Raw genomic sequence first — 19624 nt, forward strand, 5'->3', positions numbered from 1 at the left:
GTTTGACTATTTCCGGGAGACGTTTCTTCTGAGGACCAGATGATCGGCCAATAATTCGACATTCATGATTCAGGATCCTGTGTCGAGCGTCAGTCAAGAATTTGAAATCACAGACCTGTGGTTCTCTCTAGCCCCGGCCGAGACCTCAGCAGATTAAGGCCGGGCCAAGTCTCCTGCCGCATTCAGCCGTCGACCCTCGAAGCTGCAGCCTGCTGATGATCCGGCCGAGGCCAGCCCACTTTAATATGACACAGTATGGGTATGAAATGAGGCTGTCTCTGTTCACTGGTTCAAACTTCAAGTCCGATTCTTTGATTTGACAGGGTCTTTGGAGTGGCTAATTGTTGCACCTGCAGCCTGATCTTATCTTGACTCGCGGGCCGCGGGGTCCCGCCCCGAGAACAGCCGCCAACTGTGGAAAGAAATTCGTTCCAAGAGACATTCGTACGTTGAAACGTTCAGAGTTCATGCCAGGATGCGCCGTTGCCACTGCCACTCACTGCCAACCTTGGCATACTCAACAAGCCAGTGGCGCACAGAAAAAGCAACCAGTGGCTGAAACTGTCACGTTGGCGCCATGAGAAGGATTTGCGCATGGCTGTGACGAGTCACGAACGTCCCGGGACGGGCCCAAACCTAGTCCAGTGCCGTCCGTCACAGCCTACTCTCCAGTCGGCTACAGCTGCAGGCCAGAGGGTGTGTTACTCGATAAACCCAGCATCAAAAGCTCCAGTACAAGAGCAAGGGCCAGACCTTAATCTCCGCAAAGAAACTCCAAATTAAATTTGATTAACAATGGCATCCGTCCATAGTCAGAAGTTCGAGGTCTACGTACTGCCTTGTTGGTCTAGTCTCCGTTCCCGGCTCGAAGCCCTAATGCCTAATGGGATAGAGGTCTAGGATGTTGGTCTTAAATTGGAAACATGCTAAGTGCTTAATACCGTGATACGGGGTTGTTCTCGATGAGAATTGAATGCGGGCGCTGCAGATTGCGCTGCAGTAGTGCCGGCGGCCTTTTTAATCCTTGCGCGACGATGGGCTCGTGCTCGTGGGGGCCGAGAAATGGATTTATTGGCCAGTGCCAATCACGATCAAATGTAGCCGAGAGAGCCAATGATCGGACGGAAGCACGTATACTGCCGACACCACAGTTGGGGTCGACTGGGTCGGTTTGATTGTGTGTATAGTACCTAAGCGACGGCAAAGACAGTAACCATTCAACATACAGAAGTACAGAGAATTAGCTGGCCATGTCTAGGTGACTGCACAAGAATCAGGCGATGATGATGTCTAATGCAAGAAACAGCATACATAACTGCATAAAGATCCAAGAGCCAAGAACGCAAGGGATTCGAGTTCTTCACAGCAAAAAGCAAAAGGCAGGTTTCACGAACCCTCGGGCCTTGGCTCACCGAGAGTCAAGTGATCCCAGAGAGTATTCTGCGGTGTCTGCTTACTCAGACGTCTCCTTGCTGAGGGTGCAGGCAGGTGCAGGTGTCAGGCAAAGTCTGGCTGTCTCAGAGTTTGCCAACCCCTTGAGAGCTGCAGAACCGTTGAGCGCAGAGGCAGGAAGGAGAATGATGGCGGGATCTCCCCGTCCGCCGGCTGCTCATTGGCTGTCGTATATTTCTGGCCCAGGTTGACCCCGTCCGAGTGGCTCGAGCTGGAGCTCCCCAGAATCAGATCGATTCGGGGGTTCTGGAAGTCGAGCTTTGGCCACCACGAGGATCTAATCTGGCCTGCTGCTCTGATTGGAGCCTGCGCCGTGTTACTTGCCAGCATGAAGAGTCCGTTTGTCCACGTCTCTGATAGATTTCTGAAGAGACGGGGACAAACGGACTCTTCATCGCGAGAAAAGGGGAAGAGAGAGGAGGCAACTAAAGTGCGAGACGGCAGTGGACCTGACCCGCAAGGTTGTCAGAGTCCACTGTCGTCTTTATCGCAGTACAGCTGGCCCTTGCCTCGGTCGGAGTTGCCAGTAGACCTGCACAACTCCGACCGAGGCAAGGGTCTGCTGAGCATTCTTCATCTAATAACGATGCCAGACTCACGTGATTGAACTCGACTGCGGGTATGCGCTGTCTTTCATGAGAGTGGCACCCTAGCTCTGTCGAGGATTACTGGCAGAATAAGAGCAGCTGTTCAGAGTCCCGGGTTGATCCTTCGCCGCTTGACGGACTGGGACACCTTACCGGGATTGGTAGGAGCCCGCATGAAGAATCCTGCGATCTACGCGACAGACAGCAAGTGACGAACGAGCGAGACGACTTCCGAGGAAATATCAGTCTGGTCTTCACGCTCATATGGATCGCTCGGAGATGGCATATGACAGCAAACAGTCTGAGCGTGACAGGGATGGGATCAGCGACCAGGACCAGCGATCAGCGATCAGCGACTCAGCAGCAGACAAAGCAGGCGCAACCCTGACTCGGGCATCGCCAGTCTGGCCTGAATCGCATCTCGCCTCGAAGTGGTCAATATTGGCTGGCCGGAGTTCCCCGTACCAAGTTGAAGCATCCAATTCATTCAATCTGGCAGCAAATCTTTTCCAAGGTTCGGAGGGCAGCTGCCAGCGATCCAAAGCTTGCTTGCGCTTGCGCGCCTTGACTGTGCCGCAATGCAGGCCCACACTTTCGCTGTCTTGGCCTCGATACTTCTGACGAAGCTGCCTGCGATTTGAAAATGGGCGTTCTTTGTCAATCATCCAAAAAGGGACCGATCTTCAGGCTATGATGCGACAAAAGCGGGAAAAGTGGTAACTGGCCAGTGTGACAAATGCCTTGTGGGGATGATGCATTGAGTTACAGAAAGTAAGTCATTTCTAGTCTAACCTAACACCAACCCTTAGGATGATTTAGGTTGGACTACGCCGTACGGGGGCCAGTCGGCTGAGCTCTTGCAGCAAGCAGCCCAGATAGCAACGAGTGCGACGGTGATACATCTGAGATCTCGGACGGGAAGTGAAACTCGACTCCGCGTTAGCAGGGGTCTAATAAGTGATAATAATGCAGGGTGCCATGTTCTGTGACCTGTCAGTTGATCTGTAGGCTCTAGGCCGAGAGCTATTACCCGACTAGGCAATCGTCAGATCTCATCTTGATTCTTGAATGATATAATACACGGTCAAAAGTTTGCCGACGCCCTGACGAAATAATGTACAGCCACGGGCCACAGACCACAGCAACTAGTCAAAGCCAGGCAGAAGAAGGATGAGCTGGCAAGCGTGCAGATTGGCATCTGGACTGTCTAAGTCTGAGTCTCAAGTTGTGAAGAGTGCGAGGGCGAAGATTTGTTATTTCTCGCCCTGCGCCCCACTCACATCGTGACTCTGGCCGGCTCTCATTGGCTGGGCCGTCCCGAGAGAACGGTAAGCTAGTAAAAGCCACCAAGCTTCCGCGGCCAATCAGAGCAGGAGCACCTGTTGGTTTCCAACCCCCTCCTCCTGAGTCCTGACTGTCACTCACTTTTTGTCTTTCAGCTTATTTCCGATCTTCATCCCCGACTGAAGAGTGGCTCATCTATGTCTATGTTGTATGGTTGAGCCGGAGATCCCGTTTGTCCCCTCTGCTTTAATTTGTGCAAGCTGTCTTGATACTCTGGCAACTAGAATATGCACGAGTATTTGTCATGTTCACCGTTGAACTTCTTTGTTGGATGACACTGCGGCTCCTGGGGTTGGGGCAGAATACCAGTAATGAAATTACCCGATCTAACGGTATCTCTCCCGAGGCAGAGACATTTATTAAATAATTATTGATTGGGATTTCCGATTTATTATTTTGCATTTTGTAATCTGAGCTCTGGCACTGTGAGGTACCTTAAACACGGCCGTCTCCTCTGGCCGGCTGTTTCTCATCCACCAACTCCAGCTTCAACTCATCGAGAAACTGAAACAGTCGAGCCCTCTTTCCACTTCTGTCCATTGCCGCAGACGCTCCGCAGCGCAGCGCATCGGGCTTGACGACATTCGCCAAAGGCGAACAGGGGCGGTTCTCAGCGCCTTCTGTGACAGGCCGACAAGTCCCAGGGACTTGGTACGCTGCATGGGTGCTGCGACTACTCAACTCGTCAAATCTCCAACCGGATCACCCTCCTGGAAGTTCGACGTCCCCCTCTTAAGCGCGCTCTCCCCGTTCGTCCGCTCCATTTTACTTTCACCTCCGCCCTCAGACTCTTACTGTTTATCGATCATGACTGAACTCTCGCCCCGCCCCAGTCGTAGCATGGCTATCGACTCCTTGCTTAACCCCCAAGGAGAGGCCGACAGTGCAGGCTCGCTCTCAGCCTCGAAACTTGACTATGCGACTGCGCCTGCGCCTCTAACACCGCAGTACTCGCCTCTCTACCCTCAGAGTCCAACCTACTATTACTCTCAGACACACCACCATCATCATCATCACCACTACAATCCCGGACCCCGGGACCCATACGCCTCTTACCACTCCTACTCAGCAACTTCCTCGCCAGAGCCTCACACGCGGGACCGCTACTCCTCCGTCTCCAGCAGCACCTCCAGCACAAACGGCCACCATAGCCAGCACCCGCACAGCGCCAGCAGTTCCGGCCGAGGCCGCGACAGCCGCCGCCGTCTGCCGCGCCCCAAGTACGAGGAAGAGGAAATGTACTTCATCTGGTACCACCGCGTCGACCTCAGCCAGGAGTGGAAGGAAGTCCGCGAGTCCTTCAACCGGCAGTTCTCCAACCGCAAGCGCGAGGGCTTCCAGGGCATCCAGTGTAAATTCTACCGCTTCATCAAGGAGAAGAACTGCCCCACGCTGAGGGAGCAGCGGCGTATGCGCGACGGCGAGTTCATCTCCGGCCAGACTCCGCATGCTCTCTCGCAGCCGCCGGCGGACTCGGGCTCCGGGTACGGTGGCAAGCCTCAGTTTGGGGTTGTCGAGTGGATGGGCGTTTGGTATCCGTGGATGAGAGAGGACCGCGAAGAGGTCCTGAGGAAGAGGTTGCCGAGGTGATTTCGCCGCAGCTACCTATTTCATACCCTCGACTTAATTCCCCAACTCTTGACCACGGCCGACACTACTTTACCTTATACCATACCTTCACCTCGGCAACCTCTTTTTCAGGACTTCTTCGTCTTTCCTCTTTTTTACGAACAAATCATTGGGAGGCTCTCTGTATTCTAGCATGCATATGATGAACAATCATGTTATGATACCTCGATACCGATACCGACACCGATATCAAATCTCGTTACTTTTTACTTTTCACTGGGGGACTCCTCAGCCCTGAACTTGGCTTCTGTGGTGGGTATGCACCTAGACTAGCTTCAGTGTCATCAGATCAAATCACATACTTTATTCATGTCCATACAAATGACCCGTCCGTACAAACCCATCATAAAAACGCCTTGAAGGAAAAGAGCTCTCACGTGATTCCTCCAGCCCTTGTACCGGGATCATACGATAATCTTACAAGGGTTGATTTGAGGTCCTCCGTAAGCGATATTCCTTAGGAGAAGGAATATTCGATCTAGAAATGGAGAACTCCTCAGCCCTGAGCTCATCTTCCGTCAGCCACATATTCAAGAGACCTGGCGACCTGGTAAGCTGTGGACCCTGACTCGAGCAAGGAGCACCGAGAACAAGAAGGCTGTACCTTGCCTGTAATGTACGCTGGGATACATACGTGCGTACCGGTCGAGTTTCGTCCGAGGGCCCGAGGGCCGCCAAGCACAGATTACAGGTAGTCGGAGAACGCCTTGACGGACTTTTAAAAAGGAATCGGCCCCAACAATCTCCTTGTCTCAAAGTTCATCCTTAGACTGCCGTGCTATACGTTACTTCAATGTTGCTCTGGGCGCAGGATGTTGCCTAACCAAGCCTCGTGCAACTCGCAAGATGCTAGACTAGGCCACTAAAGCCCAGCAGACTTGTCAGGCCAAATCCTGTCCGCCCGGCAGGATCGCCTATTTGGGTATTCAGCTCGCCTCGAACCCTTGTCAGCTGTAGGGTCAGCAGTCAGCACTCTGCGAATAATCTGCAGAACCCATCGATCGAGCGAAGGAGCTGGCCCCCGGCTAGAAGGATAATAGATTGCAAGGAAAGGTAGGCAAATAGCTACGTGTGTACATTGTATAAATTGAGTTAGACTATGCTTGACAGGATCCTTCGTCGATTATCGTTCTATCGCTATTCGTGCAGCTTTCCTCCGCGCAGCCTTCCCACGCGATGGAAAAAGTAATATGGCCCGGCCGTATCTGCAGACCCATTCCTTCTCGCTCGCGTGGGATGGGACCGCAAGACATGGTGAGGGTGTTGTGGGGATTGGCTGGCTCGGCTAGGTGACAGCGGGCATTCGATAAGAATTATCAAAGGATGAAGGATCTGGTTTGGTCATTTCACTGTCAAGGATCTGGTCTATTCAAGTTTCTTCAGCAGCGCGTCGGGTGATTATGGCCGGCTGAGGGTTGAAGATGACCGGCTGATTCGATCGGCTGCGTTGCTTGACGTATTTCTATTGGGCTTTGCTAGGAAGAGGTCTGAAGAAAGAGGGGGCCGCACATTGATTGGGGCCTGTCAGTTCGCAAACCACTCGGCGTCGGCATAGTTGGAAAGACACAGAGCGTTCTGCAATATTGCTGCAGTTCGCTGCAGATGGAAGTTGATGTCACCGCGTGAGAAGCTTCCTTGCTTCCATCTACCACTCCTCGTCAGACTCCAAGTGCGACCGTCCGTACGTCCCACAATCAAGGTAGGCGTCGCTGCCGGAATCAAAGTCGAATTCCTCGTCATCGGACCCATGTCGGTATTTCCTGTAGATCGCTGCCGCATCATCTTCTTCATCGTCCCAAGATAGCTCCTCGTCCGGATAGTCATTTGCAGGATTATTTTCAGCTTTTGGTAATGATCCTGTTAGCTGTGTTAACCAATCAGTGCATTTACTAACCGTTGGAGTCCCCGTCTTCGCTATCCCACCTATCTTCATCGTCATCCTCTTCTGCAAAGTCCTCCCAGTATACCTCATCCTCTGGCGTAATGACAATAACTCCAACATCTTGGCGGCTGCTATCGATTCCATGGTGCCGTAACCATGCTTCATGGTCCGAATCGATATCTACTAGCGGGTCTATAAGTCCTTTGTCCGGGAGCGGATGACGGATGTACGTGTCGTAAACATAATCATCTTCACTTTCACTGCCGTCTTCGTGCTTTGGCACCCAATTAGGATGAGGGCGATGCTTGTTAGGAGTCCGCGGCTGGTATTTGAGCGGAGGCTTGGGCCCTGCCGGACGAGCTGCGGCGCGAGCCTCACCCGGGGCCTGTTTGGAGTGTGTTTGGGCATCTAGCTCCAATGCAATCTGCTCAAACTGACGTGCCAGTCGGTCCGATTCCTCTTCCCAATTGCTCTGGCGTGACTGCGCTCCCTTTTCGAGAACTTGAGAGATATGATCTTTAGCAGCAGTAATCGCCCCCTGCCGCTCCGCTCGCCATTTTTTCTCTGCTTGATTGACCACTGGTCGCTTCCGCGGACGGTGGGTGTTCTGTGGGTGAGGAGCGGCACCATCCGCTCGAGCGGCTGCATCTGCAACCAACGAGGCCCGTCTGGAGTGAGGCTCGCGCCGCAGCTTTTCTACCAGTACTGCCACAGCACCGTCCGCTCTGCGTTTCTGGACACCCCCGCCTGTACTGCGTAGCGGGCTCATAGGCGTGCCACTTTTTGAAATCTGGAAACGACGTATAGACGACGCTCCCCCAGCATTGACCGTGACTGGCTCATCTGAAGCAGTCACGGTCAATGCTGGGGGTGCTGCCACGATTTTCTGCGGTAGAGTGGTCTCTGATGTTTGCGGGTCCGGAGAGGATTGCAGAGCATTTTTCAGCTTGTCCTCTGCCAGCTGCCGGGCAGCCGCGATTCTCTTTTGCTCGCGAAGCTCGGCTCCTGGTGATGTCGCCCTTACCATAGGTACGGAAACCCCGCTCGCTATTGCAGTCTGCTGATGCAGACCGCTCACAGAGCGAGGGCTTCGAACGACTCTTTGCGTAGGCGCAAGAGCAGTATTAGCATTTCCGGGAGCAGTCTTAGCATTGACCGTGACTCGCTGGAAAACAAAGTCTGTAAAACGACGTTTGGTCTGATGCAGTTCAGATTGGATATCTAGTCATAGTTAGTGCCATAGAAACACACAACGGATAGGTCGGGTTTCTCATCTTTGGAAGACGGGAGCACTTACATAATGTGTCTACCGGCTCTTCCTCTCGGCGGCGTTTGATACTAATCTGTTCAGGGGGTAAAGACATGTTGCATCAGCAAGCTATGACCGGCTAGTCAGGAGCAGAAAAAAGAAGCAACTGACTTCAAGGACGTCGGAAGGCGAAGGCTCGGCCCCAGTATGGGTGAGGGTGATTTACTGAAGCGCGGCATAGGGTTCTTCCGTTCCGTGTCCGTTTGTCTCAAACAATGCAGCAGCACAACTGGGACGATGAAAGACTATGAGAGACTGATATAGGAGGCTAGACCTTTGCGGCAACATAGTTGGCTTAATATTATAATGATTTATCATGGTATCGTTGCTATACACGGCTCGCAACTCAAGACCCAGAGACATTAATTTGAGTCAAAAATGTCGTTCTAGATGCACATCATTGATATCATTTTTCTGTTCTCTTTCACCTCTTTCTCCCCAATGGCTATTGCCGCCATATTTTATCTCAAAAGTGTTGGGCTTCCGTCCACCATCAACACGCAAGAGGAACGCTGTAATCTCCGGATTAATTCTGACATCACATATGCAATAGGAGACCGAGACATAGAAATAGACCAGAGCCAAACCAGTCTATGGTGCAGCCAAGAACTCGTCCTCAAAGGCAAAGAGTAATAGGCAAGATTGTAAAAGTCAAGAACAAAGAGAAAACAGAGAAATGAAGGGGAAAGGTATCATACCCAGCTAGCAATACATGTGAATGGTATAAGGAAAGGGGATTAAAAGAATAATAAGAGGGGTGGTCTGGAATGAGATACGGACATCAAAAGGGCAGAAAGCATGACTGAACCAATACAGTAGAAACGAAGCAGAATGGTAGATATTCCAATGTAAGAATGCAGAAGGATCATCAAAAAAAGAAAGACGAATTGGGGCAGAATGTTTATTTGGCCCCGATCTCCTCTTCTGCCCAGCCAGGCAATGAATTTTCGTTGTGAATGGCCAGCCCAAAGCCAGAATGGTTGAGCCCACCAAGAGCGGAGTTAAAGCCAGAGAAGCTGCTTTGAGGGTGATGGGAAGCCCCAGAACGGCCAGGGCCTGGTTGACCCGAGATAGGACCGAATGGCTCTTGAGAGAAGGACGGTAAGCTCACAGCCCGGGAATGTTGCGCACGGGGTACGCTCAGGCTGCTGGTGCTTGCAGTAGCGTGGTGACCGTGGGCTGTGGGGCCGGTACTGATGTTAAGGAATCCGTTGGCCGACGGCTTGTGTTGATGCAGAGGGGCTTCAATGCCGCCACTGGCGAGCTCGCTGGTGTGGCCTGCAACCATTGAAGGGTAGTTGGTTTGAGGTTGAGACTGTAGAGCCGCCAGAGTAAGGGGATCGTTCAGCCGGTCATCCTGTTCCTGGACCTGCTGAGTAGACATCTGGTTCAGGTACATGGTCAGCGGGTTGTTGGACCCATTGTTCAAGATACCGGACGGAGATGCTACGGTCTGTAGGGGGTGTCGGCTCTGTTGGCCATTCTGAGATCCTGTAGAGCCAGGAGGGGAAAGTGTTGGACGTGGAGGCTGGATTTGACTCAAATGGAAGCCATTCGCGGGAGGTGGCGACTGCCCTTCGGTGGCATTACGATTTTGTTGCGGACCAGTTTGACGAGGTGGGTTTCCACAACGGTCTTTTCCAAAGTTGATCTTGAATCTCCGGTACTCCTCTCGATTACGCATGCCCTCAATAGCTTTGATTGCATTGGCAATGTTGGTGAAGTTCACAAAGGCACAACTCTTCTCCCGGAGAGTGTTAACCAATTCGATCTCTCCATACTCCGCGAAGTCTTGACGCAGACGCTCTTCGGCCCACGACTCATCCAAGTTGCCGACGTACACGTTGCGGGAGGCACCGCCACTGACAGCGAGTGCAATGGCAGGAGGAAGAGGTCCAGAGTGTTTACCCCAGCCAATCTTCAGCCGCCTGTTGTGAATCATGAGTCCCTGTAGATTACTTAGGGCATAGAAGGAAGCAGCTGATGTCGGGTCAATGAATGTAACAAAGCAGATGTGCTTGTCCGGGATGTATCGAATATGGTGCAGAAGACCTCCTCGCACCACGTTGCAAATTTCCTCGATGGTAGTCTCAGGGTGGATGTTGCCAAGGTAGATGGTTCGGTTACCCAGGTTGTTGACACCGCCGGCAGACGTGGCCACCGCCGCCGCAGCCACAGACTGTTGGGCTAGAGCGTTGGTGATCAGGTCCCGGTCGGCTGAGTTGAGGATGTGCGCATATCCGGGCGCAATTCCCAGGAACTGCGCGGCGTTCTGCTGCTGTGTCTTTGAAACGTAGGCGCACCGGTCCTTGCCGTAGAAGACACGCCGGGGAGCCTGCCATTTGGCTTCCTGAGGAAGCTGGGAAACGGCTTTCATGGCATTGGTGATGGACAGGAAATGAACAAAGCCAATGGCCTTTTCCTTTACAATCTTCACAGTGTCGATTGGGCCAAATTTGCCAAGCTCTTCCCGCAGCTCATCCTCTGTTGTTTCCTCTGGCAGGTTTCCGAGATACACATTGCGCGAGGCTCCCGACTGTTGAACGGCCAATGCGACCGACGTAGGCACCTGCGAAGGCTTACCCCAGCCCACCTTGATGTCGTTCCCCTTGATCGCTAGCTTCTTAAGAATGGCGTCCGAGTGGAAATGGGTGGCCGAGTTGCTGTCCAAAAATGAAATGAAGGCGCAGTTCTTGTCCGGGAGCAAGCGAACAGACTCAATCTGGCCGCTGCGGACGTGATTAAGGATTTCCTCAGCGGGGGTCTCCGGGGGAATGTTGCCAAGATATACAGTCCGGCTCGTCCCTGAAAGAAGGCCAGGTGTCACAGAGGCAGCAGGACTTCCGTATGCGGCATTTCCCAGCCCCCCTAGACCACCGACAGGACTGGCCGCATGTTGATTACCCAAACCTTCCGCAGCCAGCATGTTCGAGTATAGCCCAGCATTATGGGAAGCTTGCGTCGGGCTTCCTAGTTGGTTCTGTGCCGCCTGTGCCGAGGGGTTCTGGGGGAAGCCGCCGTAGTTGGTAAATTGAGGCGAGGTGAACGCGGAGGGGGTTCCGGGTTGGAACGGGCTACCGAGAAGCAGCTGGGAGGGAAGGAGGGGTGTAAAGTTCATATCGAACGCGGTGCCCGAGGTCGCCATGTTATCGGTCGTGCTTGGGGTAGCAGCTGTGTTGATAGCGGGAATGTTTACTCGGCGATGGTTCCGGTCCGACATGTAGGTACTGTTGGAATTGTATGCCCCGTGAGAAAACCCAGTACTGTCTGCGTTCAGATGAGAAAACTTCAGACGACTCGGAATATTAGAGACATCGGCGGTTTGCATGGCGAGGGAGCACGTAATCTAAACAAGGGGTTGAAGGTGACGAGACGGAAAATTCAAGGCCAAATAAATGAAGGAAGAATAAACGTGTGAAATGAAATAAGAAGAAAAGAACAAGGGCAAGGGGGTCGAAGGTCACCCCGAGAAGAGAAGTTGAAAATCGAGAAACAGGAGCTCCGGGTAGAGCAGTGAAGAGGAAAGAGCGACAAGAAAAGAATAAAAATGCCACAGCGCGAAACGAAAGGTCCCAATGGAGACGTGTCTAATGGGGAGTCTAGTGGTCAATTGGAATGTGCATTGGGGAGGGTTGGTGGAAAGGAGAGGACGGACTGACCTTCTGGAGTTGTTAGCGGCTCGTCGATAATAATAGGGGTTAGGCTCAACACCGCCAAGTACTAAATAAACCCGACAACGAGCCGCAGCGCAGGTTGCGCAGAAGTAAATATTGAAAAGATACTGAAAAGAAGAGATGATGAAAAGAAGAGGAATGTTATTTACTTGATGTTGTTCGAGGGGGTCGTGGAATGACAGCACAGAGAGACTCAAATGGAGACAAAGAATGGCCTGAACCTTTGGGCTCAAAATAGATAGCGCTGACCACTGGAAGTCTGGAAATAAGTGTGCAGAATCCACTAAAGAAAGGGTCGAGGTTGTATTCAGGAACCAAAAGGGGTAAAGGGGTGGCTTGGAGATGGGGAACAATAAAACACAAACAAATCTGATATGGTTGTCAAAGAGCAATAAACCATGTTTCACAGCAAGCCAACCTTGGAGTTCTCGTAGACAAAACTGCCAGAGGAAAGACCCATGGGCCTGAATGTCAAGCTGTTCTGCGAGGGTCGAGGGAGTTTGTAATTTAACACTTTACAGGCACAAGAAAAGGGGCACGAGGTAGAATAATTTATTCAGGCACATCGTCAGGAGACAAAAGAAATAAAGCAGTATACAGCCAAATTTATTGTAAATAAAGTGCCTGTTACCTCAAATTGGCGTTCCCTGGTTCGAAGTCCTGGTTCGAAGTCTGAACTCACATGGCTCATGCTGGGGAGCTCCTCATCCGAAAGATCGTCATCGCCATGAAATATCTGAATTCCGACCTGGGTGGCAGCACGGTCCATCTCATGTCAGCTTCAATTCCGAATAAAAATGCGCCCGATTATTCCTGCACTTCACTTGAAGGCTGATCCATGAGCCGACAGGGCTCGGTCGAGGACTCGTGAAAGAGAAAGCGGGGAAAACGCCCGCCAGAAAGTGGTCCGAGGGCATCATGACTATGAGTCTATGACATGATTGCTCGACTGGGAGAGTCGCTGGTGAGATATGCAACCTAAGAAACAATGAGAGATATGCAACCTAATGATTCATGGTCACTAATGACCTCGGGAGACAGCATGGATGCAGCAATCAAGGAGCAATGCAGAAAAGCTGTGGTGGGGTTCGCTGAAGGCTGAAGAGATTCCCGTCAAATGACAGGGATGGGGCCGCAAGAGGCTCAATTTCGGCTGAACCTTGATCCATTCCGCTGCAGAACTGCGATCTGAGGCGGCGAGGCCCCATGCAATATTCTAAAGATTTTGAACAGCTGTCCTTTCTTAAACTACACTTGTTACTGCAGGAAAAGAGTGCTTGAATACAAGCATCTATCTGTATCTCCTCGACAATTGACCTTTCCCCTTGATCACAGAGCCACAAAAGTTCAGAGCCAAGATTAGGTAGTGGACTTGGAACTAATACCTTCCTACTTGAAGAAAGATACACTCTCTGGCTTGCATATAAGGAAGATCCACCTGTCGGAGTATCTGTTATAAGCAATATATTCTATCGGCCATGTCCATAATATAAAGTAACTATTGGAAGGACATGGTCCAAAGCCTATAAGCATGTAAAGTAAGTAATAAAGCAAGAACTTAAACTTGGAATTCCTAGGACCTCTCTATACTAGTACTAAGTATGTAAAGTAATAAAGACCATGACCGTAACTACTGCGCAGTGACTATCAAGACAGGTTAATATTCATTATTACGCGAGGCTAGAACAAAGTAAAGGCCCGCGCACAATAAATTATAGGTCCTGGCTCCTAGTTACGTGAGCTTTATTAGGGATTATGTAAAACGGTAAAATAACACTAATTAGCTAAAGGGAATAAAGCTAATTAGCTAAAAAAAAGGGTAATTATATAACCTTCTTACCGCTTTAACTTTGTAATATAGTTTTTTTAGTAATATAATAACTTAAACCTTAAGTTTATAATCCCTTTTCCGCTCGCGGTTTATATAAATAAGTTTAATTATAAAGCTAACTATATTTTATAGCTAGTATAAAAATATATTACTTATATTTTAATTTTAATAGCGCTCGGGCCGCAAGCCTTGCAGTATTTATAATAATTATAAAAATAAGGCGTGTTTATACTGCCTTGCATGTATATTATAGCTATTAATATATAATAAAAAAAAAGTAAATAGTTTACTATAACTACAGGCTTTTTTAACCTGCCCCTTTAATATTTTTTTCTTGGTAAAATTAACTTAAACATGTAATAAGCGCGCCCGCTACGGCTAAAGCTAGATTACTAATATTATAATATATATTTATTTAATAACTTATAGCAGGCAAAAAAATATTATAAAAATATTAAATAATAGCATGCCTAGTAAGTGGTAAGTTAAGTAGCTTATATAATTACTTTTTATAAACCCTAACCTTTTTATTTACCTTTAACACGCCTGTTACTACTAATAATATTTACTATTTTTATACCCCCTTTCACGCCCGTAATAGCCATGTTTTTACTATTATTTATACCTTGCCTGCTAGCTAGGCGCCCGCAGCTAGTTATTATTATTAATAAAAATAATATTAAGTTAAATATTAATAGCTTCACGGCTGTAAGCTTTTAATTTATTATTAAAAATAATTTACCTTTACCTTTATAAATTACTAAAGTTAACTTTAGCCCTTTTATATATACAAACCTAGACTATACTTCCTTACCATGTTTATTTTCCCTAATTAATTTTATATATTTAGCTATTATAAATTATAATTAAAAGTTATTAAATAACTTTTACTACTGGCTTAATATATACTAGCTAAAAACATGTAGTTATTATTAAAAATAATAATTTAATATAAACCTTTAAAAAAGAAATAATATTTATAAGTATTACGTGTTAGCTAACTAAAACCAGGAGATTTTTAAATTTAATTTATAAAATAAAATAAATCCTGGTAATATTTTTTCTTACCTTTTAAAATTAATATAGATTAAGAAAATGTTAATTATAAGAGTTTATATATTTATTAAGGTTTATTATATTTAAAATTACTAGTATTTATATAAAGGCTATATTATTAACTTTTTATAAAATACTAGTTAAGTGTATAAATAACTCCTGCTTTTACTTAAAAATCTTAAGGTATTAATCTTGTAACTATTTAATTTTAATATAAACTAGGAAATATATTTATAGTTTTATCATAACTTTAAAGTATAGTACTAGGTAGTTAAATAATAGCTAGATTACCTTCGGGCGAACTATCCAGGGTATTAAAATATAATTAAAAATAACTATAACCTTATATAGTTACTAAAAAATAAACTAATTAATTATTTTATTTTAATCCAGGAGCTAGCCAGTAAGCTAATTACCCTAAATAATAATTAATAAGTAAACCCTAATAATATACAGGCGCTTAATATAGTTATAGTACCTAATTTACTTATAATAATCATAAAGCTTAAGGTATTACAGGCCGCGGTAAATAATACTATTAAATTAGTATATAATAACTTTTATTTAACTTTCCCTTTATTTTATATAACACTGTTATTTAAATTTAATTACTTGTAATAATTATTATTACTAGTATTTTTTACTTTTTTTTTTTATAATAATACGGAGCTAGTCACAACGCGTTCACGCAAGGTATTATTTATAAATTATATTAAATACCTACTTAAATATAAAAGTAGCTGTTTCGCATGGTATCCCTGGTTTTAATATATTTACTTTAATATAATTTATTATTAATAAATAAATTAATAAGCTAGTTTTTATATTTATAACCGCGCGCCCGGCTAGCAAGATATTTTTATAAAAAAGTTATAGGCAGCTTTTTAATTAAATATAGCTAAATTATTTATATTACTAAGTTTTATTACTAGTTTTTTTAAAACCATTTACAATACGCGGCCGTTTTAATATAATAAAAGAAATAGCTTAAAAGCCATGGTTAAAAATATTAGTAAGTAGCCTGTTTCTTATTACCATGCATGTTATTTTAACCTTTTACTTTTTAAATAGGCATAGCTTACCTATTCCTAATATTTTTTACAGCTAATTTATACTAAAATAACCTAATATAATAGTTACCTAAGTATAAAGCATGGTGTGATAATATAAAAGCTATTTATAAATAAATTACATGGCATAATTTACAAGATAACCTTTATATTATTATAGCATAGTTTTATTACTATTACTACGCGTTTTTTAATATAGTTATTAAGCCTAAGTTTAGTATTATAAATAATTAGTCTTGCTATAAATAATAAGGTTAAGGTTTAACTTATAACCACGGTGTGTATTAAATATAATTTACTTTTATTTTTAATAACCTTTAATAGTTTAATAAGCTATAGTGGTTATTTAAGGCTTATTAGGGCGTGTATATTATAGCTGTAAACCTTTCCCATGTGCAGATTATTATTACTAATATAAATTATAAGGTTATTTAGCTACCCTAGTTTTAGCAGGAAAACACACTTATTTATCTCGCGTAGGTTATAAATTATATATTATACTATTATTATAGTATAAATTACTACTAATAAAAAAATAAGTAAACTAAAAAGGTTATTTATTACTTTTATTTTTTTATAGCAACACGGCGTGATCCTTAATTAATAAAACTAATTAATAGTATATACTATTATTTTTTTCTGGCCTGTAATAACATAATTTTAAACATGTTTAACTTAATTATTAGCTTAAAATAGCTTATAAACTTAAATATAACTGTATGTACTAGTAAGTGCTCCCTACTTTATTATATTACTAAGTATATTATAAAGCCTAAAAAAAAAATAAAGTTATATAAAAAAGTTATAAAATTAGTTTTTAAGCATGTTAATACATGCCGTTCTTTACTATTACTAGTATAAAAAATAATAAATGCCTTAATTATAAAGTAAGATTAGTTTATATAAAAGGTTTGCTATTATTTACTAGGCCTATTACTTTAAATATTAAGCCGTAGCGTGGTTATTATTTTATATTTTATAAATTAGGAATAAGATAACCTGTTTTTATTACTAAATACGGACTATAATAATACTAATAATAAAAAAGGCGGTATTAAACAGGGTTTAAATATAGTAGTAAAATATATATAATAGTTATTAAAGCTTGCTAATTTAATATTATTACATTATATACACTACTATACCCTATAGCTTAAAGTGTATAAAAAGGTTAAAAGCAAGATAAAAAATTATATTATTTATTACTACCTAATATATAGCTAAGCTGCGGACCTAAAAAACTTTACTTATGTTAAGTTAATACTTTACTATTTATTTATTAAAATAAATAACCTGCATATAGTTAATAAATTAGTATTTAATAGCTTTTATAACGCGTATAAATACTATTATAAATACCATGGCTATAAAAAGAATAGCTATATATAAAATAATAAAAATATAAAAAATAAAATTAATTTACTAATTTAAAATAATAATACTAGCCTAACTACTAAGGTGCTTTTTTAGGAGGCCATAGCGGCTTAACAGCCTGGCTGTGATAATAATTTTTTTGTAAAACCTAATAACCTGGGCCAGCGTGATATTAATTAATAGTATAATTAAACTTAGTATATAAGAAAACCTGGTTTTAGTCTAAAATTTTAGGATTTAGTAAAGGTAAATTACCTAGTAGATATGTTAGCTTATTTATTAGCTTATTTAAATAACCTAAAGGTTAAGCAACGCTAGTTATATAATATTATAATTAAATATTATAAAAGTATTTTATAGTCACGTGGTTTACTAGTTTTTTATATAGGTAGTAAGTAGTAGTTTATTTTTATATATTTATTACTTTTACTAAGGTAGTTATTAATTAATCTAAATGGCAAGGCTGGCACTAGTAAATCTTATATTATTAGCTTGTTATTTATAACCCTAAAATATATAGCTTTTTATATTAATAATTATAAGACCTTTATTATTATACGGGCCGCTTTAACTAGTATTACTATATATAATATTAATAGCCAAACCTTATACTTATTATTTTAATTGCTAGTTGCGTTAAAAAGCAAGGGGGGTTATAATTATTTATAGCCTTTAATATTATTAGCCTTGCAGGCAAGTTTTTATAATATATTATATTTAATTATTAATAAAAAGTTTATAATAGGTTTAAAATAACTATATTATATTAATTAATAATATTATAAGATTTTCCCGGACCACAAAGCTAAATTATTTAGTAGCTTAAATATTATCTTAACCGGGGACTTTTACTAGCTGCTTTTAGTTAATTAAAACCCTTTTTTTAAGGTTATATTTTTACTTGTAAATAAAAAAAAGAAGGCTAGTTAGTATTTATATAATTAATTTAACCTTATTATTAAGCTAGATATTATTTATTACTAGACTATAAGTTTTTAAATAGCTTGTGTGTTTATTCTTGCGCTAAAGTGCTTAAAAAAAAATATTACTATAATAAAAAACTAGGAGCTTTTTATAATGCAAGTACAGGCTAAGTTACCTGCGGGCAAGAGTAATACCTTTATAAATATAATTTATATATATAAAAAAAAAATAATATATACTAGTATAACTATAACCATGTATTAAACTTTAGTAGGCCTGTAATTATTTTATAGGCTAATTATATTAAATTTAGTATTATAATTATAAAAATAAACTAGGCTAGAAACCTAGTTAAAAAGCTTATGGTTTTTTTTAGCTACTATATTATATTAATATAAAATATTTAAATAAAAAGGGGTTTTATAAATAATGCTATGGGCATGTTAGTAAATATTATATAGCTACTAAAAATTATAAATTTTACCTAAAAGGCACTGCTTGCTTTAATAATAGCTTTTAACTAATATAATAATCCGCATGCTAAAAAAAATAATAACTATAATATAATACTAATCTTTTATATAAGGCAAGATTTTTATTATTATAGCACTATTTATACCTGTATATAATTCCCGGCTATATTAATATATATAATAATAATTTATAAGGCTTAGGGGGTTATTATTAAGCAGGCTATTTTAAACCTTATTATATATAAAAAGTTTTTACTAGGTTTTATATACGTGGTTATATTACATGTATAGTTACTTAAAAAATTATTATTTAAAAAACCTTTTAGCTATAACTAGTTAGTTAGCAGCCTGTTTAATACTAAAAAATAAAGGCATAAAAATGGTTATTTAAGGCGCTATTAATATATATTTATTATAGTTATAAATAATATTTCTTACTACAAGAGTAATAATAATGTAGGTATAAATTTAAAAATAAAATAATAATTTAAACTTGCTTTATTAACTAGGGTCCGGCCCTGTAAATATTAATTATTTTTTAATAACTTTTTATTAAAATTATTTAATAAACCAGGGAACTTATTCCTACCTTTTTTTTTTTTATTAGTAAACCTGCTTTTTCCGCAAACTTAACTATAATACTAAGGCATGTTTTAGTAAATACCTTTTAGGTAGCAGCGGACGTGTTTTTTTAAGTAGCTATTATATTAAATAAATTATAAAGCTGCTTAGCGTGGCCACAGGTTTATAGTTAAGCTAAGGTTAATATTTAGGTAAATACTTAGCTATTTACTAAGTAATATTATAACTACTTTACAGCGTGGCTATTATTTTCTTTTTTTTTTTTATTTTTATATATTTTTTTTTTTATAGCACGGGCGGCAGCGGTAGTATTTTTAATATTAGTTTTTAAGCTATTATAATTAGTTACTGGCTTCGCGGACTATTAGTTAGGGTACTTATTATAATAATTATAATATTTATTTTTTAAAATATAATAGTAGTTAGCGCAAGCGCTA

The 19624-nt window shown here is 42.7% G+C and overlaps 3 protein-coding genes across 3 annotated transcripts; 1 reads left to right on the top strand and 2 right to left on the bottom strand.

The window, feature by feature from the left end:
* Nucleotides 1-4043: 4043 nt before the first annotated feature.
* DSM5745_07355 (uncharacterized protein) lies at nucleotides 4044-4973 on the top strand (the record flags this gene model as incomplete). Its single annotated transcript, XM_026749371.1, has 1 exon — nucleotides 4044-4973. One exon carries the CDS (start codon nucleotides 4044-4046, stop codon nucleotides 4971-4973), a length of 930 nt encoding a protein of 309 aa, XP_026602461.1.
* Nucleotides 4974-6657: 1684 nt separating this feature from the next.
* On the bottom strand, nucleotides 6658-8258 carry DSM5745_07356 (Iwr1 domain-containing protein; the record flags this gene model as incomplete). Its single annotated transcript, XM_026749372.1, has 3 exons — nucleotides 6658-6854; nucleotides 6907-8115; nucleotides 8192-8258. 3 exons carry the CDS (start codon nucleotides 8256-8258, stop codon nucleotides 6658-6660), a joined length of 1473 nt encoding a protein of 490 aa, XP_026602462.1.
* An 846-nt stretch (nucleotides 8259-9104) lies between these two features.
* Nucleotides 9105-11423, bottom strand: DSM5745_07357 (putative differentiation regulator (Nrd1); the record flags this gene model as incomplete). The annotated part of the gene is made up of 1 exon (XM_026749373.1): nucleotides 9105-11423. The coding sequence occupies one exon, from the start codon at nucleotides 11421-11423 to the stop codon at nucleotides 9105-9107; it is 2319 nt and encodes a 772-aa protein (XP_026602463.1).
* Nucleotides 11424-19624: the final 8201 nt, after the last annotated feature.

This window comes from Aspergillus mulundensis (genome assembly GCF_003369625.1).
Source record: "Aspergillus mulundensis strain DSM 5745 chromosome Unknown scaffold_7, whole genome shotgun sequence".
Classification (NCBI taxonomy): domain Eukaryota; kingdom Fungi; phylum Ascomycota; class Eurotiomycetes; order Eurotiales; family Aspergillaceae; genus Aspergillus; species Aspergillus mulundensis.